General features: G+C 36.6%; 1 protein-coding gene across 8 annotated transcripts in view; it reads left to right on the forward strand.

Annotated features, from left to right (window-relative positions):
* PARG (poly(ADP-ribose) glycohydrolase) overlaps window positions 1–22,839 on the forward strand; it is a 155,691-nt gene that overhangs the window by 92,667 nt on the left and 40,185 nt on the right. For all 8 annotated transcript variants that reach the window (XM_023742088.1, XM_023742087.1, XM_004387943.3 and 5 more), the window contains 3 exons: window positions 8,183–8,243; window positions 11,865–11,940; window positions 16,174–16,321. In XM_023742088.1, coding sequence (XP_023597856.1) covers window positions 8,183–8,243; window positions 11,865–11,940; window positions 16,174–16,321 — 285 coding nt within the window. The remainder of the gene's footprint in view (window positions 1–8,182; window positions 8,244–11,864; window positions 11,941–16,173; window positions 16,322–22,839) is intronic.

Here is a 22,839-nt window from a genome sequence, read left to right on the forward strand (position 1 = left end):
ACCAAATCCCGGGAGGCTTTTGGTTGTACATAAGCAGCCTCAGCAGCTACTCTTTTTTTTGTCACTGTTGTAGATATATCTATCATACAACTTTTGCCCATTCATCTTTTTACAAGTGGACAAATTTTTGACAGCAATTACACTATTCGGCTGTGCAACCCTACCCTTAATCAAAGCAATATTTCCTTCACCATTAACCTACCCTTTCCCCCTTCCTCCCGTCCCTGGTAACCATTGACAAACTTTGTTCTCTTTTACATTTGCCTTTTTTATATAAGTGAGGTCATACAATATTTGTCCTTTGTGATTGACTTATTTCACTCACTGTGTCTTCCAGCTCCATCTATATTATAGCATATATCAAGACTTCATTTCTCCTACTGGCTGAGTAGTATTCCATTGTATGTATGTACCACATTTTGTTTATCCATCCGTACATTTATTGATGGGAATTGAGGTTGTTTCTACCTTTTAGCTATTGTGAATAGTATTGCAGTGAACACCGGTGTGCAAGTATCTGTTTGAGTTTCTGCTTTCAAGTCTTTTGGGTGTATACCTAGGAGTGGAATTCCTAGGTCATATAGTAGTTCTTGGAGCCCTGGTGGCACAGTTGTTAAGAGCTCTGCTGCTAACCAGAACGTTGGCAGTTCAAATCCACCAGCCCTTCTTGGAAACCCTATGGGGCAGTTCTACTCTCTCCTATAGGGTTGCTATGAGTCGGGATCAACTCAATGGCAGTGGGTTTAGTTTTTTTTAATAGGGTCACTAAACCCTGTAAGTTAGAATCGACTCGACAGCAGTGGATTATGGTAGTTCTATCTTTAGTCTTTTGTGGTATTGCCACAGTGTTTTCTACAAAGGCTGTACCATTTTGCATTCCCACCAGCAATGGGTAAGGGTTCTAATTTCCCCATATCCTTGCCAACATTTGTTATTTTCTGTTTTATTTTTATATTTTCCTAGTGAGAGTGAAATAATATCTCATTGTGGTTTTGATTTGCATCTCTCTGATGGCTAATGAAGGAGCCTTGGTGGCGCAGTGGTTAAAGTTCACTGCTGCTAACTCTAAGGTCCGCAGTTTGAACCCACCACCTGCTGCTTGGGAGAAATCTGTGCAGCTTCCATAAAGATTTATAGCCTTAGAAACCCAATGGAGCAGTTCTGCTCTGTTCTGTAGGGTTGCTGTGAGTTGGAATTGACTTGATGGTAATGAGTTTATTTTTTATGGCTGATAACACTGAGCATCTTTTCATGTGTTTGGTAGTCATTTGAATGTCCTCTTTGGTGAAGTGTCTGTTTAAGTCCTTTGCCCATTTTATGATTGGGTTATTTGTCTTTTTGTTTTTAAGTTTCGAAGTTTTATATATATTTTGGCTTTTAGGTTCTTGTCTGATATGTGGTTTCTGAAGATACTCTCCCAGTCGGCAGCTTGTCTTTTCACTTTTTTGGTAAAGTCTTTTGATGAACAAAAATTTTTATGAGGTCCCATTTACTTATTTTGTCTTTTGCTGTTTGTACTTTTATTATTATATTAGATAATCCATTGTTAAAAGCTAGATGTGACAGGGTTGCCCCTGCTCTTCTAAGAATTTTATGGTTTTAGTTTGCACATTTAGGTCCTTAATCCATTCATTTTTCTACATGCAGAAATCCAATTTTCCCAGCACCATTTATTGAAGAGACTCTTCTTTCCCATTCAGATGAGCTTAGCACTCTTGTGTGTGGGTTTATTTCTGGACTCTCAATTCTGTTCCATTGGTCTGTGTGTCTATTGTTATACCAGTACCAGGATGTGTAGTATGTTTTATAATCAAGAAATGTTAATCCTCCTATTTTGTTCTTCTCTTTCAACATTGCTTTAGCTATTTAGAGCCTCTTGGCATTCCATATAAAGTTGAGGATTGGTTTTTGTAATTCTGTAAAGAAAGCTACTGGGATTTTGATCAGGGTTGTGTTGAATCTATAGATTGCTTTCGGTAGTACTGACATCTTAATGATATTAAGTCTTCCAATCCATGAATATGAAATATCTTTCCATTTATTTAAGTCTTCTTTAATGTCTTTCAACAGTGTTTTACAATTTTCATTGCATAAGTCCTTCACATCCCTGCTTATATTTATTCCTAGGTATTTTATTATCTTTGATGTTATTGTAAATGAAATTGTTCCCCTAATTTTTTTTTTCAGATTTCTCTTTGCTGGTGTATAGAAACCCAACTGATTTTTGGTTGTTCACCTTGTACCCTGCAACATTTTTAAATTCCTCTATTCGCTCTAGAAGTTTTCTTATGAACTTTTTTGGATTTTCTGTATATGGGATCATATCATTTACAAATAGAGATAATTTTACTTCTTCTTTTCCAGTCTAGATAACTTTTACTTCTTTTTCTTGTCTTATTGCTTGGGCTAGGACTTCTAATACAATATTGAGTAGAAGTGATGAGAGCAGGCCTTCTTGTCCTGTACCCAATTTCAAAGGGAAAGTGCTCAGTCTTTCTCCATTACTATAATGTTGAGTGTTGACTTTTCGTATATGCCTTGAATCATATTGAGGAATTTCCCTTCTATTCCAGTCTTCTTTAGAGTTTTCATCAAGAAAGGGGTACTGGATTTTATCAAATGGTTTTTCTGCCTCCATATAGATGAGTATGTTGTTCCTTTCCTTTGTTCTATTGCTGTGGTATATTATGTTGATTGATTTTCTAATGTAGAACCATCCCTGCATTCCTAGGACAAATCACACTTGGCCATGGAGTATGACTTTTAATATGCTGTTGGATTCTGTTTACTAGTATTTTAGTGAGGATTTTTGCATCTATATTGATAAGAGTTATTGGCCTGTAATTTTCTTTTCTTGTGTTTTTGGTTTGAGAAACAGAGTTATGTGTGCTTCATAGAATGAATTAGAAAGTAGTCCTTCCTTCTGTCTTTTGGAAGAATTTAAACAGTGTTGGTGACATTTCTTCTATAAATGTTTGGTAGAATTCCTTAGTGAAGCCATCTGGTCCAGGACTGTTTTTTTGTTGAATGGTTTTTGATTACTGATTCGATCTCTTGTTATGGATCTGTTGATACTTTCTATTTCCACTTGATTCAGTTTGAGTAGGTTGTATGCTTCTAAGAATTTGTCCATTTCATCTGGGTTATCTACTTTGTTGCCATGCAGTTGTTCATAATATTCTGTCATAATTCTCTTTATTTCTATCAGGTCAGTTGTAACGTTCCCTCTTTTTTTATTTTGGTTATTTGTGTCGTTTCTCTTCTTTGTCAGTCTGGCTAAATGTTTGTCAATTTTATTGATCTTTTCAAAGAACCAACTTCTGGTTTTATTGATTCTCTCTGTTTTTTCTGTTTTCAGTTTTATTTATTTCTGCTCTGCTCTTTGTCATTTCCTTTCTTCCGGTAGATTTAAGCTTAGTTTGCTCTCTTTCTAGTTCGTGGAGTGGTCAAGTTAGGCTGTTGATTTGAGATCTTTTCTTTCTTCATGTAGGCATTTATTGCTGTCAGTTTCCCTCTGAGTACTGCCTTCGCTGCATCCCATAAGTTTTGATATGTTGGGCTTTCATTTTTATTTGACTGTAGCAAATTTGTGATTTCTCTTTTGATTTCTTCCTTGATGCATTGGTAGGTTAGTAGTGTGTTGTTTAATTTCCATATGTTTGTGTATCTTCCAGGTTTTTTTTATGATATTGATTTCTAGCTTCACTCCATTGTGGTCAGAGAAAATACTTTATGTGATTTCAATCTTTTTAAATTTATGAAGACTTGCTTTGTAAGCTAACATATGGTCTGCCCTGGAGAATGATCCCTGTTTACTGGAGTAGAATATATATTGTGCTGTTTTGGGGTAGAGTGTTCTATATATGGCTGTTAAGTCTAGTTGGCTTATAGTGTCATTCAAATCCTCTGTTTCCTTGTTGGTATTCTTTTCAGATGTTCTGTCCAACATTGAAGGTGGTATATTGAAGTCTCCAATTATTACTGTAGCACTGTCTTTCTCTCTTCAATTCTATCAGTGTTTGCTTTATATATTTAGGTGCCCTGTTGTTGGATGCATATATATTTAATATTGTTAAATCTTCTTGATTAATTTACCCTTTTATCACTGTCACCATCTTCATCTCTTGTAACAGATTTTGTTTGAATGTCTATTTTGTCTGATATTAAGATTGGCACCCCAGCAGTCTTTTGGTTATTATTTGCATGGAATATTTTTTCCATCCTTTAACTTTGAATCTATATGTGTCCTTCGGTTTAAGGTTATGTCTCTTGTAAATAGCATATAGTTGTTTTTATCCATTCTGCCACTCTCTGCCTTTTGATTGGAGCATTTAGTCCATTTACGTTCACTGTCATTACTGATAAGAAGTGACTTATTTGTGCCATTTTCTTGTTTGTTTTTTGTGTGTCTCTTTTCTTTGTCCTTCACAACTGCTTGATTTTATGTTTTGTTTCATAGTGGACCTTTTTGGTTCCCTTCTCCTTTCTTTTGTGTGTTTTATAATATATTTTCATGGTGTTTACCATGAATATTACACTTAACAACTTGATTCTTAACATTCTAGGGTAAGTTGGTACTAACTTAACTTTAATAACAAAAGAAATGCTATTTCTATACTATTACTCTCCCTCCTTTTGTTGTTGTCATCACTAATTATGTCTTTATATTTGATGTGCACTGTAACATAATTTTATCCCTGCTTTTTATATATTTGTTATTTAAAAAATGAAGGACAAAACATTCCAGATTTATTAAGCATGAATACCTTATTACTAGCCCTTATACTTGTCCATGCATTTCCCTTTATTAGGGATCATTCTTTTTACCTATGGCTTTGAATTACTTTTTCCCTTCTATCTACAGAGCTCCCGTTAGTATTTTTTGTAGGGCTGGACTGGTGGATATGAACTTTCTCAGCCCCTGTTTGGGAATGTTTTAATGTCACCCTCATTCTTGCAGGATAGTTTTGCTGGGTATAGTATTCGTGGTTGACTTTTTTTTTTCTTCAGCACTTTAAACATGTCATTCCATTTCCTTCTGGCCTCCAGTGTTTCTGAGAAGAAATTGGCATTTAATCTTATGGGGGATTCTTTGCATGTGACTGTTTGCTTCTCTCTCTCTGCATTCAGGATTCTCTCTTTATCTTTACTTTTTGAGCCTAACTGTGATGTGCCTTGGTGAGGATTTCTTTGAGTTTATCCTGCTTGGGGTCTGAGCTTCATGGATTTGTAGATTCATGTCCTTTGTTAGATTGGACTTTTCTGTCATTATTTCTTCAAATATTCTTTCTGTCCTTTTCTCTCTCATCTCTTTCCTGAATTCCCATGATGCATATATTGGGTCTCTTGTTGTTGTCCCATAATTCCATTAAACTGTGTTCTTGTTACTTCTCAGCATCTGTAATTTTAACTGTCTTATCCTCTTATTCACTGATTCTTTCTTCTGTCTGATTAAACCTGTTGGTAAGTTTTGTGTTGTGTTTCTCATTTCAGTTATCGTCCCTTTCAGTTGCAATATTTCTTTTTTTAGATCCTTATTTTATTCTTTGTAGTTTTAGTCATTTAGCTCTTTGTCTACGTTTTCCCTTAGTTCTTTAATTATATTTAATGTTGCTGTGTTATATTCTTCCATTGTTTTCATTATTTTGTCATCCCTAGATGTGCTTTCACTCTCTTTCTCATGTTCATTTGAATGGACCATTGTGTCTCTGTTCTTTGTGTGTCTTATGATTTTTTGTTGGGGCATTAGAATTTTCAAGGGTGTTAACTTAGTCAGTTTTCCCCAGTGTATGGTATTTTTGCCCATACTAGTTTCTGCAAAAAACTCTTAGGTGGGGAAAGCCGTCAACCTTTGCTTACCATTTCTTCTTCTTTCTGTGATAGCTCCTTCTCTCTCCTTGGTTTAATTAGGATTTGAAAGTTCCAGATCTCCATTTTCAACTTGCAATCTGTCCCAAACACACCAGAGAACACACTGTGGTCAGTCTCTACTATTGGGCCCTATACCACTCAGGCAAGATATCATGTACTAATCAATCTTTCCACCAGGGGTTGCAGTCCTCTCTGTGTGGTTATTACTCTCTTCTCTTGTCTGTTTCTGCAACCACATTTTTAGTCAGAAAACCCGCACCCAATGAGTCCCCTTCAGGGCTGGCTGTTGCCCTCTGATTTTGCCTGAGGCTTCCTTCCCTGCTCTGTGGGAGCTGCTTACATCTGAACTGGCATTCAGGGGAAGCACAGGCAGACTTTCCTCCATTTCAGCAGGACTGTTACTCCCCAGAAGGACCTCTGAGAGATCTGTGGTGTTGATTTCGGAGCCCCAGTGTCCCTGTGGTGGAGCAGTCTCCACTTAGGTGACCCCCCTCCTGATTCCACTTTAAGGAACCTTCTGTAGTAGTTCGTATCAGTCCAGCGTCAACTGTTACCAGTTGGGGGAGGGGTTTCCACACTCCAAATGGACCCCCAGGGAAGTCTGCCTTGTTACTGTCAGAACCCGCTCCATAGTATGTTGGCTGTGGGTGTAGCTGCCAGTCAAAATGCCTACTTCCTAGCACACAGCAGCCTCAGTCAGCAGTCCTCAGCACCACCTGGAAGGGGGAACAGAGAGACCGAAACTGATTCACAGGGACGTCTGTCCCTTGGTTTCAGAAGCCTGAGCTATGGGGTGTGCAGGGAGGCTAACAGAGTGCTAACTGTGAGAACAGCCTCCACTGCACCGGCTTTCTGTAGCAATGCCTGTAGGCTTACTGTCGACAGTGTCCAGGTGGAGGAGGTGCTGGCTCACTCCAGGTGGACCCTCGAGGAGGTCTGCCTTGTTGATTCTAGAACAGAAGCTTGGAGTTCTGTCTCTTTGTACCGGCAGGGGCTGTGGTGGTTAGGGAAGCAGGCTCCTTTTCTGGGGCCACTTCCCCCTGTTCACAGCAGCCGGCAGCCTGCGTGGCTAGGGGGAGAGGCAGAGGCCGTGGGAAAAGTGATTCCTACCATATGCGATTCATAGTTTATTCAGTGATTCTTGCCTGTCTGCAGTTCCTCGCTGCTTTCCTCTGCTCCCTGATTCAGGGTCCCTCAAAGCTGAGTGCTGCTTCCTTGTTGTATTTCTTGTTATGTTTGTGGGGGAGGGTCAAAATGATGGTCTGTTTATACCGCCATCTTCCCAGAGTTACAATCCATACCATTTTTGAGTTGTTACTGTTTGTGAGTGAGAACAAAGAAGTGTGGACTCGTCCTTAGGAATGAAAGGATTGCTAGTCTTTCATTGAGACTGTGCCACCATTATCACTAATAGTTTCTGACATATCTCTCTCTGCCTAAGAGCTTTCCTTTAAACAGAAGAAAACAGAAATGGCCTGATCTTTTTAGTTTTTTCTTGGATTTGAATCAAACAAATTGCTTCTGGACAGCTGATTTATTTGTTGTTTTTGCCACTGGCTTAAAGAAATAAAATAAAATAAAATAAATTTAACCAAAAAAAAAAAAAAAAAGATCGTCTAAAATTATTTGCTGTGTCAATAGTATTTCATTTTGATCCTCTCAGGTCTGTTGCTCCTTGAAAGACATGTAATCTTTCTTCTCTAAACTCCTAGAACACAGTAATTCCTCCTTCTGGCTAAGGCATCTACTTATAAGTAGAGCAATTGCTTATTGTTTAAGCCCAAGATTTAGCTGTGTTAACTCCAAAGGACATGGCAATGATTTTCTTTTTTAATCTTAAACATTTTATTTTACTTTAAATCACATAAATGTATATCCGTTCGCTAGTTTTTGGGTATAGGGTTAAGGCTTTTCTTTGAGAAGGAATCTACAGATTAGAATTCAGTTTTGTCTTAATTGCATAACCTACACCAATTATGCATCTTTTTTAAAAAAACAAGGATTTTTTTTAAAGTGTATTCATTTTAGAAAACAACACCAAAAGTACTGGCAAGCAAATCCTACTGTGGTGCTGTTATTTATATAGTTTTATTTAGCAAGGACTTACTATTTTATTGAAGGGGGTTCTAATGTAAGGATAATATTATTTTAAATCAATCTTCTGTTGTATTCCAACACTAGGCTTGGTATTTCTTGACTAGTTTTATAGCCATAGTTAGACCCATTCTTTTACTGAATATATATGATCTTTTTAAAATTAAAACTTATTTTGAGTGTGTGTGTGTGTTTTTTTTTTTTATTGCTTTTGTAGAACCTACTGGGTTGGTGACATTTACAAGACAGAGTCTTGAAGATTTTCCAGAGTGGGAAAGGTAATAACCATAAAAATAATCCTAGAGCCTTAGATTTAGAAGGTCTGTCTTACCATGAGAGGATTGTATTCTGCTGCCCCTTAGAAGATGGTTTCTCAATCTCTGATTGCCCTGGTGCCATGAGGTTCATTCTTATAAATGATTCATTGATAGTTCTCATAGTTAGAAGTCATTCCTTTTGAATCAAAGTCTACAACCTTTTGACTTGCCTTAGTTCAGTCTTCTGAAACAAAATCCTGTTAAAAGTAAGGAGTTTAATGTGTGAAGACCCTAATATTAAATGGAACACCAATATTTAAATGTTCCTCCTTACTCTTTTTTTTTTTGGTTAGCATTTGTTTTTTTCTGTCTGGATTACAGTTTCTGGGGAACCTTTTTTATTAAACTAAAATGATATAGACTGTGCTTGTCTAGAGTGACAAGAATTTTGAAATTTGGTTGTCCATGTGTACTACTGGCATATTTTATAGAAGTTGTGTTTTGGGGATTTTTTTTTTAATCTACGAGTACTGAGGTTATTAATAACCAATATGATTTAAATCAGATTCGAAGCATTCTTAGTACCCTGAAATAGTTCACGTGGTACCTAAGCTAGAGCAAATCCCCAGTGCACTTAAAGTGTGGATCAACTTTTTACAAACGTGAGGACATGAGTATTTGGGTGTGCGTTCATGTTCACCAGCGCCTCTCCTTTTCACTTTCTAATCATTCTTATTATAGTTTGTAATCCTTTTGTTTGGAATTAGTGATGAAGGAGATTAATGAAAATTAATTTCCCTCAATTTTCTTAAGGGAGATTAACTCAAGAAGGCGTGTCTGCTTAGGTGGCTTTCCTGTCGTGTTTTCAGCCATCAAAGATGCTTAATTGTGAGGTGAAAGAAAAACTAACTTAGTTCAGGCTGAAGGCATGGCTGAGATGATTATTAATCGAGGAAAGTGGATAAAAGATTAAGTAACCTGAAGGGGAAAAAAAAAAAGTGAGCCAGAAAAGGAAGCGAATATGTATAGCATTTTAGAGTCATGGCATATTAGAGATGAAAGAGACCCCAGGAAGTCATCTGGTCCAGCTGCCTACTGAAAATATAAGTTGCCTCTATAATACCTGTGACAGATGGAGATTAGACAGTTTCAGTGATGGGAAATTCACCATTTTACCTTGCCTATTCCAGTGTTAGCTGCGTGTGTTATTATCTAATGTTCTCGTTTACTAAAAGTCTGTCTTTCAAATGACTCTTCCTCCCTTGTCCTGCCCCACTATTCCTGTTTCTTTCTTCTAGAGCTACAATAAATAAATCTTTTTTTTTTTTTTTTAACATTAGACGCTCTTTAAAAATACTTTCTTGACCCACCCCTACCTCTTAACAGTGCACTCATTTCTTCTCCATACTAAACTTACTCATTCCTTCTATTTTGCGTATAATATTCTAAATCCTGTATCTCTGCTCCTGATACACCTTCTGTTTATTGATCCCCCTTAAAATATGGTACCTAGAACTCAAAGTAACACTCTGCTCTGTTATCCAACCAGAAGAGAGCACAGAGGATTGTTTTCCTTGGCTCTTCTATTAGTCTCTAATGGGAATACAGACGTTCATGTCACTTTGATGTAGATCTGGAAGGATCACTCAGAGAACTTATTTTTAATAAGCTCAAGATCACCATCTGGGAGAGAAGGGTTAGGTGGAGATGCAGAGATCAGCAAGGCTGCTGTGTCAACGAGGTGCCGTGGCTTTACCCCTGAGTAAGACCAAGATGTCCCCCCTTAACTTTGATAGAATTTAACTTGATGCCTTTTCTAACTCTTTTTTATTTCATTGGTCTCTTTTTTGTTTGAGCTGCTTTGTGAGTGAGTTGGAGAATGTAATTAAAACCAGTCTCCCAGACTCCACTGAGCCAGAACATGCATTCACTTAAAGAGGGAGGATGAAGAAGAGATGAGGATTGTTGGTGTTCCCAAGAGTAAGGGGCTAAATGGGTGCCAGGAAGTTAGAGACTTTTCTGAATTCCGAGTTTTCTGGCATGTTATAGTTAACCCCTGATTATCAGTAAACACCTTAGCCAGCCTTAGTAAATCACAGAGAGCCAGAGGAGTGTACATCTATGATTCCTGGGCAGGGATGTGGAGGATTTGCTGCCACCATAGGGGCGGACCTACCAGGAAGTTGGAGGATGCTTTAAAAAAAAAAAAAGTTTCTAGCAATTTTGTAATTTTATTGACAACTTTACTATAAGTTGCCAACTTTAGTCATGGGGAATAGTTCAAAACAGAAGGGATTATGCCTTGAAATTCTGAATGACAAACCAGATTTCTGGATCATGCTTTATCTTTTCAGTAGTATCCTCATAGGAGGGCTCCCTCTGAGTAATATCTTTAGGAAAGTAGGACCCGAAGACAAGGAAGTTAAAAAAAATCAAACTTAGGTACTACTTTCTACATGAGATTTGCAGAGTAATTTTTCTGAAGGTGCAGCATAGTGGTTAAGAGCTTGGACCATGGAGTTAGGATTCCTGGGTTCAAATCCTTGTGGCTTCCTTTACTGGTCTTGGGCAGGTTACTTAAATGCTTTCTGTGCTTTTGTTTTCTCATCTGTAAAAGGAGATAATAATAGGCTTGTTGTGGTGATTAAATTAATTAATGCAAATAAAGTCCTTAGAACAGAGCCTGCACTGAATTATCTCCTGACTTTAAAGGTAGCGGTTGGTTGGGCTGGAGCTTTGCCAGAAATACATTTAGACTCGTTGAAACCAGGAGGGGAACAAATCTCAGTGAGTGAATAGTGCTTCCCCAGCTCACTTCTTAAATGGTTTTAAGAAATATAATACCCCCCCAAAATTATGACTGCTCGTAGTATGATTTCTATCAGTTAGCTTAGATCTCATCTGTTACATTTAATTGTAATTTATACTTCTTATTCAGTGAATGAGGGAAAAAATCTAATAAGGAAAAATGTCATAAAATGCTATCAATAACATGAAATTGATTTTTAATTTAAATGTAAGCCAGCTAAACACCTTAGTGATCATAGTTTATAAAAAGGAAAGAAAATAACTGTGCCTTCTGAATGACCTATAGGTACTAAGTTCATCTGTCTACCTTATTAATATAGAAATACCATAGATCAGAATTTCTGTGGTGTGTATGTATTTACATCAAGCCACCCCCCCACCCCCCCCCACACATACGCATTTGTGAAATTGCTGAAAGGAGATTCCTTCTGAGAATCGTGTATGATTTATTGCCAAATCTTTCTACAGTTTTCTTTAGGTTGCTAATTCTAGCATAATGATCGAATTTTATAGACCTTCCTTAAATTTTTTTTTCTATTTTGAGAAGTTTTTCAACTATCTTAAAGAGGAGAAACTTTGATATCATATAGAGGAAAAACAGGTTTCAGAGGAGTTTATAATCCCCTTTTAATTTAAATACATATATTTACGTATTTGAGTAAGAAAAAACTTTGAAGGATCTACACCAAAAATGTTAATAGGCATATATTTCTGTTTTTTTATATTTGTGTGGTTTCAATTTTTCTTTTATTATTACCTATAATGTCAGATTTTCCTGTAGTGAATCACTTGTCATTAAACAAATAAATAAGGGAATGTCTTTTTAAATTATAGATATGAAAAGCCCCTGACTCGGTTGCATGTCACTTATGAAGGTACTATAGAAGGAAGTGGCCAAGGCATGCTGCAGGTAGGTGAATCATAGCAGTGTGTGTGTTTGGGACTTTCTCTTGTCAAGCTTCTGACAGCAGAGAAAATTTGAGAAGCTGTCTGTTTATCTCCTAAGCTGATTTAATGCAAAGAAGCATAATAGCAGAATGGAGAAAAACACCAAACAGATCATTTTGACAGCCTCGGTAATGTTGTTATTGCCAGCGCACGCTCTCTGTTTCTCACATGTGCCTCTTTAAAGAACTTTTGACAGAAAAATCCCAGGATCTGGACAACATCAGGCTTCTCGGTTCAGACGCTGATTGTAGGTTGACAGTGGAGGAAGTTCCTAGGGTATGCTTTTGACAAGCTGTCACCAGGCAGTTTTGTTCTTTTTCTTTCAAGGTTCCTGCTGTGCCCCAAATGATGACCAACTTGAGATGTTTTCTGCCACCAACAGCCTTGTTTAGGTCTACGAGTCAGACAGTCTAAAAGTGATTGATAAGAAAGGCCTCACTCCCATATAGAACAGTTTGTTTTAGGACGGGAGCCAGCTATGCTTGCTAATTGTTGTTTCCCAGTTTTAGAGCAGGTAGTTTTGTCCACCGCTCAATCTTTGCTGTTGATTTGTGTTCTGCCTTTACTTTAAAAAAATATATTTTTGGAAAAAGAGGTTAACAAAACACTTTGTGTATCTCGCTTTTAAAAAATGCTGCATCATCTAACCTGAGCACGTGGTTTCGAGTGTTTTTTTTTTTTTTTTAATTCACTGGAGACAAAATGTTTTGTATTCTTGTCCCATTTATAAGAGCATTGTAAATTTAATTTTTATTGAAAAAAATTTGCACATCATTTATACTAGGAATAGCAGATTTTTCTTCTTAGCTCTTGATTTGATGCCTTATATCGGGGTCAGAAGCTGGAGAAAGCAGTGGCCTGAGAATGTGCTGATTTGTTTGAATACGTACTTAATGTTTATTGTAAAATGACTACACCGATTTGTGTAATTTGGCTAGTTATTTTATACTTATGTTCCAAGAGTCTAGTGAAATATATTCTTTTTAGAACAGCCTTTTTTTAATGTGTATCTGATTAAAATCTTCAAAGAGAGAAAGTATGTTTTGTTTTAAATCACCTTCTCCAGTGATTATTTGAGCTCATAAAAATGCTTAGGATTCCTTAATAATGTTCTGTACTTTTGAAAAAAAATGAGTACCTTTACATTTATTTTTTAAAAAATCTTAAAATATGCTTAAAAATTCTTTCAAATGAATATCACTTTTTCCTCAGATTTCCTTTCTGATGAAGTTTTTTCCTACATTAATGTCATGGATTAACTGAGGGAGTCTTAATACACATGAAATAAACAGAGCCACTGCTAGTTAGCACCACAGGAATCCTGACCTTTCATTACACTATAACTCAACAAGGAATTACTTAGCAACATTCAAGGTTGAGATTCTCCCCACTTCCCTGGAATAAATTATAGATGAAATGTGAGCCCTCAGTAGATTAAAAGAATACCATAAAGGCTGCTAGTGCTGTTAATTGTTCTCCCTGCCCATGCTATGTATCCCCAGGAGATCAGGGAATATTGTATTGCAATGCTACAAAGCTCCTTGTGTAGAATATAAATTACATTATGCTGAATGGCAACAACAGGACCTAAGGAGTGTTACCATTTCTCTCTTTTCATCAAGTTATAATTCAGAAACTGAGTAATCTGAACAAGTAGCTTTAAAATGAGTTGGAAAATGACTGGCTAAAAATATAGAAGCATTTATATGCTTGTTTTCATGTCCTGGAACAGGTTTCTCACCTATAATAGCGAGCCTTTTATTAGAACGTCTTTAAGTAGTAGAAACTTTGATTTTCTAAAAGACCCCTGCTTTTAGAGGCATATTGAGTTTAGTGTATTTATTCTATGCACACTTTTCAAGTAGTAAATGTTGGCCTTTTGTTCAAAGAGTGAACAATTGTATACACATTGCATGTATTTCATTGATCATTACCAAGTAGTACATAAGATGGATAGAGCTTATCTTTATTTTAGTTCTGTACCTTGTTCCAGTAAAAATTAAGTCTGGCCCATCCCAAACCTTTGTTTCTCATTTGCACTCACAATACCGTTACATTTCTAGGTGCTCAGGCAGGCTCTCGGTTCTCACGTGCTGTCCATTTTAATGCTTTGCTAGGCCTCCTCTCTCTCCTCTGCTTGGTTTTCCACAGCCCTGTTTGAGATCCTAGTAGTACTTGTCTTAACTATTCAGTAGTCATCTAACCAGCCTCTCTGCTTTTAATCTTGTACTTTTCCAGTCTATTCTTTAAACTCCTGCCTGAATTATCTTCCTAAAACACAGATCCAGTTGTTACTTTCCTTTTTAGAGTCTTTCCCAGAACGTTCAGATTTAAGTAAAAATTCCTTAGCATGGCATTCTAGACCCCAGACCACTCTTCCCACCTCATGCCAACTGTAACCTTCTGCATACTCTGCATTGCAGGCAGCATGAGGAATCTGCTGACCGGTTATTTTGTATAGCTGTTGACATTTGTGTTTTCCCTATGTCCTTGGGCATATTATTTCCTTAGCCTACATGGCAGCTAAATCTGGAGTGCATGCCACATTCTCTGTAACGCTTCCCTATCCTCTCTTCATATTCCAATTATAATTACTTGTATTATTTGGGAAGTATCAGGTAGATACTTGTAGGTTCTTTAATAATCATCTTATCATTCTGCTTATGTGCCGAACTCCTATCTAGAGTGTAAATGCTGTGAGGCCAGGCACCTGGTTTTACTCATTTTTGTTTCCCCTGGTTCCGTACAGTAGTCGGTACATATTTGTTGAATGGAACAGCTTAAGCCATAGATGATCCAGTGCATAAAGATTTCATATATAGTAGATAAGTAATTCTAATCAACTGAGTAGCTTCGCTAAAACTGTTTTTCTATATGCACTGAAGAGTTGCTGCTTTTTGGCATTGATGTAGTACTCCAGAAAATAAACTCCAATATATTATTCTCTGTGGTAGCTCATTTCAAGAACTTGTCCAGTGGTATTTTTCAGTAGTTTCCAAATTCTTCTTCGGTGGAAGAGGACTATTTTTATTTTGTCTTCTAATAGTTTCTTTCACATATATTTTTACATATCAAAAGGTTCATATTCTTGTTTTACTCTTTTGTGTGTCAAATAGGCTTCAGATTATCATTTAATATCATGATTGCTTCAGAAAACAAAACCAAGCTTAAAGCTATATTTGACAAGAGTCTGAAAGCATACAAGCCTCCCTTACTGTACTTAATAGATTGTTTTATTTGTGTGTATGACTGTATATGCACAAGTTGTGTGCCTGTGTATAGTCTTCACTCCTCAAGTAGAGTAATCTAAAGCAGAGACGGAAACCATTTCTTATGTGTTGCCCCAGAGGACATAGAGTCACACACGTTGTAGTGTGGAGTAAGTTTAAGGTGAACTGAAATAATGCTGATAGGTTGAGTTTGCTTTCTTTTGAGGATTATGCAACTCACCTTTATTAATAGGAGCTTAGGAATGCCATCAGAGCACTCCACAGAAAATTCATGGGTAGTTTTAAACTAAATTTGAAGTATTAATTTAGTTGAATCTTTGTTGTGAAACTGGGTTTTCTGTCTTTCTTCCCTTTTTGGGGGGTTGGGAGATGTAGTTTTTTTTATATATGATTTGTAATGTTCATACAGTTTGGGGTTTGGGACTGAATTTAGAAGGACAAAAATTCTATTCTTTTATTTTTCCACAGAAGAAGGTTATAAAAGGAAAGATCAATTACTGAACTTTCATTTGTACAGGACAAATGTTCGTTATATGTTATGTAAGAAAGGTATTATATTAAAATCATATGAAACACATAAAGGGAAATTGAGTGAATGATTGGGAAATGGTCTTGAAACCTTTACAGGTAAAGATCTCCCTTGATTTTTGCTCCTGAGGCACAAATAAGGTTTATAGATAAAAGTCCATAAAATACATTGAGGCTTACTAGGTAGAAGTACCTAAAAGCTCCATTTTTCCAGGTCCCTCCTAATATTTTGAGATACAAAGAAACGTGCAGAAATATTAACTGCAATGAAATGAAAGAGTACAAGCAAAAGTAATCTGTTTTGCCAGGGAAGATAACTAATTTGAGAATTGTGTTTTATGGGAAAGGAAAAGATTAGAGCTTAGAGGAAGTGTGCTTCTTTATCATCTATGTGGGTTTTTAAGATCATTTAACATGCCACATTTTCTCAAATGTAGGTGGATTTTGCAAATCGTTTTGTTGGAGGTGGCGTAACCAGTGCAGGACTCGTGCAGGAAGAAATCCGATTTTTAATCAATCCTGAGCTGATTGTGTCACGACTCTTCACTGAGGTGCTGGATCACAATGAATGTCTTATCATCACAGGTTAGTTTTGGGAAGTCTGAACAATGTGTTAGTTTTCTCCATTCAGATGTGACTTTACTATGGGCATTAGTGAAAGTATTTTCACTCTTTTATTTGTACCTGTTTTTTGAAATTGTTACAGTCTTATTTTTCAAATCTAATTTTGAGAAGGACATTTACACCCACTTTTTTTTTTTTGCATCTTTATCTGAGGAACAGGGATAAAAATGATTCAGTTACACTTCAGTTTAAAATTTTATAATACTGCTCTTCAAAAGAAAATAGTATGCCTTTGAGCATGTATTCTATTTTTCTTCGATTTTGAAAGTCATGTGTTACAGTTCAATATGAAGACACTGTATAAATATAAAAGGCTTAATTATAGTGTTTGGAGAAAGTCAGTACAACAGTGAGCTTTATAGAAGGGAAATAAATCAGTATTATGTTTACCCTGATTTCTCGTCCTAAGAGAGAAGGTGTGATACATTATTGCATCTCCTTGATTTCTTTAAGTTAATGTGGGAGAGGAAAGGGGGAAATTTAGTCAAACTCATACTTTAGGCCTGTTATAGAGACTTAAAATTGCTTTTATTTACTTAAATTTCTTCAAATTGAGGTGTCAGTATGTCACAGTATTTCCTTGTGAATGAGATACTAAAAAAAATAACTGATTAAGTCATAGCTCTTAAGGGACTCTTAATCAGCCACAAAAGGTAAATTAAGCCTTTTATTTGAGTGCTTAAAAGAACATTCCTGTGTAAAACCATAATCGGCCATCTATTGCTGATACCTTGGTTTTTTTTTTTTTTTTTTTTCTGCAAAAGTGGGTTTCTTATTTCGTCTTGAAATCTATTCCTGCTTTGAGATTAGGTGTAAGAGACTAAAGTTCTACCTGAGTCAGAAAATTTGGTTTATTGTTATTTCAAAAGACCCTAATGGGAGAAAACCATCCCTTGTGAGTTATATCGAGTGTGTACTCAGCTAAATTACCTCCAAAGAGGTATATGGCAAAACTGAGACCCCAAGGTCTAATCTTGAAGCCACTCTTTGCCCCAGGTACGTTTGTAGCAACCCTCAGGAGAGTACCCCAGTTTTGTTCCTTACGTTTTGCTTTCAGAATTCTCTCTTTGTCTTTCAATAGCTTGATTATGAGTTTTGATTATGACTGTTTGACTTTATCCTACTTCAGGTTCATTGAGCTTTTTAAATGTTGAAATGTTTTTCGTCAAATCTAGGAAGGTTTTGGCCATTATTTCTTTAAATATTCCTTCTGCGCCTTTCTCTCCATTCCTGCTGTAACTCCTGTTACACGTTTGTTGCTACACTTGATGGTTTACCATAGGTCTCTGAGACTTTGTTCATTTTTCATTTTTTTTTTCCTTTCTGTTTCTCAGACTGAGTAATCTCAATTGACCTCAATTGTCTTTAAGTTCACTAATTTTTTTGCCCCCTCAAATCTTCAGTTGAACCCTTCTACTGAGTTTTTTCTTTTATTTATTGTACTTTTCAACTCTAGAATTTCTACTTGGTTCTTTTTTTAGTATATAATTTGTATCTTTTTATTGATGTTCTCTATTTATGAGGCATCATTGTCATACTTTCCTTTAGTTCTTTGAACATATTTAAAATAGCTGATTTAAAGACATCTGGGCTTCTTTAGAAACAGTTACTATTGTCTGCTTTTTTCCTAGGTATAAACAAGAACTTCCTTGTTTCTTTGCTTGTCCCATAATTTTTTTGTTGAAAAATAGATATTTAAATAATGTAATGTGGTACTGTGGAATTCAGATTTTTCTCTCTCCCCAGAGTTTGTTGTTGTTGCTGTTGTTTATTTATTGACTTTCTTGAACTAATTCTGTAGAGTTTGTATTCTTTGTCTTATGTGGCTACTGAAGTCTCTGATCAGTTAGATTTGTGTCAGTTAATGATTGGACAGAGGTTTTCTTAAACGCCTGGAACCAGTAAGTCTTCCAGACTTTGCCAAGGGACTTTGTATGTGTTGTGTGCATGTTGGCCCACACCTTCAACATTCTACCTGGCAGTTGACAACTCTGCCTTAGCCTTCACTCCTGGTTATGCAGAGCCTCAAGATCAGCCAGAAGTGAGAGCTTAGGGTCTTTTCAGGTCTTTCCTGATCATAAGCACAGCCCTGGGCATGTCTGTCTGTATTCCCAGGAATGTGTTAGAGCTTTTCAAAGCCTCCTATGGACATCTCACTCCTTAGCTTTTCCTTTTAAAGTTTTTCATTGGCCTATTGTTTGTCCCAGCCATTATGCACTGCCTCAAGCAGCCACAATGTTAAACAATTGCCTATAATTGCTTTAAAGAAACACCCTGGGGCGAAATAGGGTTTTCACACTGGGCAAGCTTTGAGTCAGGTCAAATAAAGGCGGTTTTACAAGTGGAGTCTTCCAGGGAACCGCCAGAGGTCAAATAATCTTTGAGAGTCAAATAGTCTTTGAGAGTGGGACTTTGAAAGAGGTTTTCTACTCTTTTACCTCCTCCAGTGGCTGTCAGAGTGCTGGTTTTTTACTGTGATTACAGGCCACTGGTCTTGAGGGCTGCTGCAGAGCTAGGGAGAGGGGAATGGAAATAGGGCAAGTTAAAATGCCATAAAACTCAGATGGTTTTCCTTGAATAAACGCTCCCTGGATTGCTGCCAGCCTTTGGTTGATTTCCACCAAAGTTCAGAAGAAGTGGATTCTGACCATTTTTGCCAGTGTTCTCATTGCTTTTACGGAGGAGACAATTTCAGACGTGTTTGCTCTGTCGTTTTATACTGATGTCTCTATATCTTGTAAACATCTATTGGTAAAAGAGTTTTTAACAAGTTATTCTAAATCATTTAGACATATTATTTCTTATAAAATCTCTGTGATTCTGCTGTTTTGGTGAAGTAAAACAAAAAACAAAGATCGTTAATTGTCTGAGTTTATGTTAGAAATTAAGATTGGAACCTCGGCAAAGAAATTTCTGCTTGGAGAGTCTCAGCTCTTTGAAATTAATGATTTGAAGCATTTTATCCAGAATGCTGAAGTTGTGATCCAGGCTGTATTAACTTGGAAAGACAAAACCCTTCTAGACTCAACCTTGCCCAGTGCACACATTGGCCATCTTTCTGAATTTGTTATGTGGGCAGATACGAAGGATGTAATTCGGGCACATTGCGGGAGGAGAAGGTACAAGGAATTATAAAACAAAAAATTAAAAATAAGCCGTAGCAATGTTGGACAACTAAATACTTTGAATTTTGGTTTCATGCTGTTGTAGGGAGCTATAAAGGTCTGGAATGCGGCTGTCCCCAAAATTTGGTTATATCCAATATGACTTTAAAAGATTTTTAATTCTGATCTATCTGTATGGGATCAAATCAACAATAACAATTTGAAAGATTGGATAGGAAATTTAGGGGGCAGTGAGTTTAAGTTAATGGGGGAGGAACAACTCAGAAAAGGAGGATGAGAATGGTTGCACAACTCAAAGAATCTGATCAGTGTCACTGAATTGTACATGTAGACATTGTAGAATTGGTATATGTTTTGCTGTGTATATTCTCAACAACAACAACAAAATAAATAGAATGTTTTTAAAAAGATTTTTAATTTCTAGCAGTTAAGCTAAACTTGAACTGAAGACTTGACAAAAAAATCCTATCAATGTTTAAGATGAATTTACATCCTTGAAATTAAAAACTTGGTAAAATGCTAGGCATTTAAACTCGTAGCTAATTTGTTTTATTTTCATTTCTCTTCCCCTAGGAAAGTGGTAAGTCTCTTGTCGTCTGCCATTAATGTTGCTGAAAATAATGGATGTCATTTCCCCTGGGAACATTAGAATTTTTTTGTTTTTAAAGATAGTTTGCTCCCGGCCTAGAAAAGGATCCCTCTGGAATTATGTGTCTCTAACTTACCTGCAGCCATTGTAAAACGAATGGAAAATTGCAGACCCATGACTCACCTTCAGATCTGTAATTACCTCAGGCTAAGGACATTTGGGGTGACTTTTAACTCAGCATTTTTTTCCAAATCCACTTAACTTTATTATAGTGCCTCCTAATTAATATCTGTGATGTGATGTTCCCTTAATGGAAATGGCCATTTCATCATCTATTTGATGTCTGGATTTCTGCCATCTCCCTTCTTAGAGTCTTAACCATGCACTGCAATCTATCTGCCTGATCAATTCCATTCCTTCAATGATGCATCCAGGCTTAGTGAGCTAATGGCTGTGATTGTGCTGCCTGAAATCTGTAGAATAGTTTGAGAAATTGGAAATAAATTAGGTTTATCATTATTGTGGGGCATCCGCTTGGTATCAGACTTTTAAATGAATATGAAACAGGTCATGCAAACAGGCAAATACTTTTATCCAGACAGCATTTTCCCTCTATTTGCTGTGACTCTCCTTGGGGTAGCCGTGAGTTAAAACCATTCAGTAAGTATGCATACAGGGGAAGAAATTAAAATTCCAGACTTCACTTTTCATTTTATTTCTTTTTTTTTCCCCCCTGTCTTCATGTTTTCCTCCATAATATCCAGCAAACAGCTTTAATAGCAAAGGGTGATACAGTAGCTCTGGGTGGTGGTTTTGCTGTTTCTGTTCGGTGAGTATATAAAGCAGATACACAGACATAAAACTTTTACTGAGCGGAGTGCTAGTATTCTTACCATAAAACCTGCCCTCTGATGAATCAGATCACACGAGATAGCACAGGCCCTTACATCTTTGCTGAGTATCAGCAGAACCAATAGAAATGACTCCAAGTGGACACGATTGCGTATAGTACTGGTGCCATGTTTTTTAGAGTAACAGCACTAGAAGTGCCGTCACCACAAAAGTAGCCCATTGCTAAATGACACCAGCTCATTGGGACAGATCCAGATTCAGTTGATGTTCTCCAAAAATGTTTGGGAATTGAACATTTCTGTCTTTGTCTTTTCTAAATTTTTATTAATCATGAAAATTAAAAGGAAGAGTGTTCTGTCCACTGCATAATCACCACTATATGAGTGATGCTAATAAAAATGGGGTAGATGGCTTTCACATAAACCTTGTTTCCAAGGGTACAACCCATTATAAGTAGAATTTTTTTAATCTCTGAAGATTTTTTTCTGAAGTTCATCAAAAACTTTCATTACTAGTAAGCAAAGACACGAACGTTTCTTCCTAATAAGTCTCAAGACTCATGTTACTGTCATAAACTCTTGATGAGAGTGTAATGAGTTCCTTCTTTGTTTTCCGTAAGTGAAGGTTTATCTTTTAGCGTAAAGTTTTGTAGGCTGTTCTTAGAGTATCACAAAGGTCTTTCAGTCTTCTTTCTCGTTTGCTGTTACCACCTTTGCGTATTCATCATAGTTCATCAGTAAATTTGAATTTAAAACAAACATCCATTTTTCAAAGCAGACAGTTGACATAATTTTGAAAGCCATCTCCTAGAAAACCCAGGATTTAATTTGTTTAGAGCAGAAGCATTTGTATGTGCATTTTGGCTTTCTGTACCATCAGGAAATAAATCCAACCTGTTCCTCTCAGGAAAGACTGAAACCACCCTAACTTGAAATAGAAGCATGATAATTGACATTTTATATTTGGCAACCACTTTATTTTCAAAAGAGAGCCCTGTTGACACAGTGGTTAAAGCGCTCAGCTGCTAACCGAAAGGTCGGCGATTAGAACTCACCAGCCACTCAGCAGGATTCTACTTCTGTAAAGATTTACAACCTTGGAAACCCTATGGGGGAGTTCTCCTCTGTCCTGCAGGCTTACTATATGAGTCGGAATCGACTCCACAGCAGTGGGTTTGGGTTATTTTCAAAAGACAGATCAGGTGTTTATTTTTATGGTTAAGAAATCAAAGTAGGTAGTATTTCCTTTTTACAAAGGGAAAGCACCAGCATTATTACCGTCTACATTCCCAGTCAGGGCAGTTGCTTTTAACTCCCATATAAATGGAATCACATGTCTTTGGCTTTCTACCTGCTTAGAAAGTTGAGTCTAATGATACCAATTCTAACTGCCTTATGGTTTTGAATGATTTTTTAACTTGCTGTAAAATAAGTCTATTTTCCTAGTAATTCTACGAGATAAATAAGATAAGAATTATTGAACAACCTTGATTTTCAGATGATCCAGTTATGCTTAGTTAAGTTTACCTAGCTAGTGAAAATTCACTTTGGATTCTTCATGTCTCCTAATCTTGGTGTTGTGCTCTTTTTACCATGTCATGCTGGTTTTGTAGATAAGAATTTTTTATATGTGTCAATTACATAGTGCCTTTCGATTAAGTATTTCTGGACTTATTCTTACCTCAGTGAAATAATGCTCTTCCTGTTTTGCTTGTTAATTATTAATATGTTTCTCTAGAAAATATTTGTTCAACTACTTTTATATTCTTGTATTACAAGACGCTAATGTAGATACAAACATTAATAGTTTATAATCCCTGCCCTTGAGGAGCTGATAGTCCAGTGAGGTAGTTCGATTTCCCTTTTTTTAAGATAGCTTTACTGAGGGACAATTGACATACAGTAAACTATATA

This window comes from Trichechus manatus, unplaced genomic scaffold (genome assembly GCF_000243295.1).
Source record: "Trichechus manatus latirostris isolate Lorelei unplaced genomic scaffold, TriManLat1.0 scaffold00200, whole genome shotgun sequence".
Lineage (NCBI taxonomy): Eukaryota > Metazoa > Chordata > Mammalia > Sirenia > Trichechidae > Trichechus > Trichechus manatus.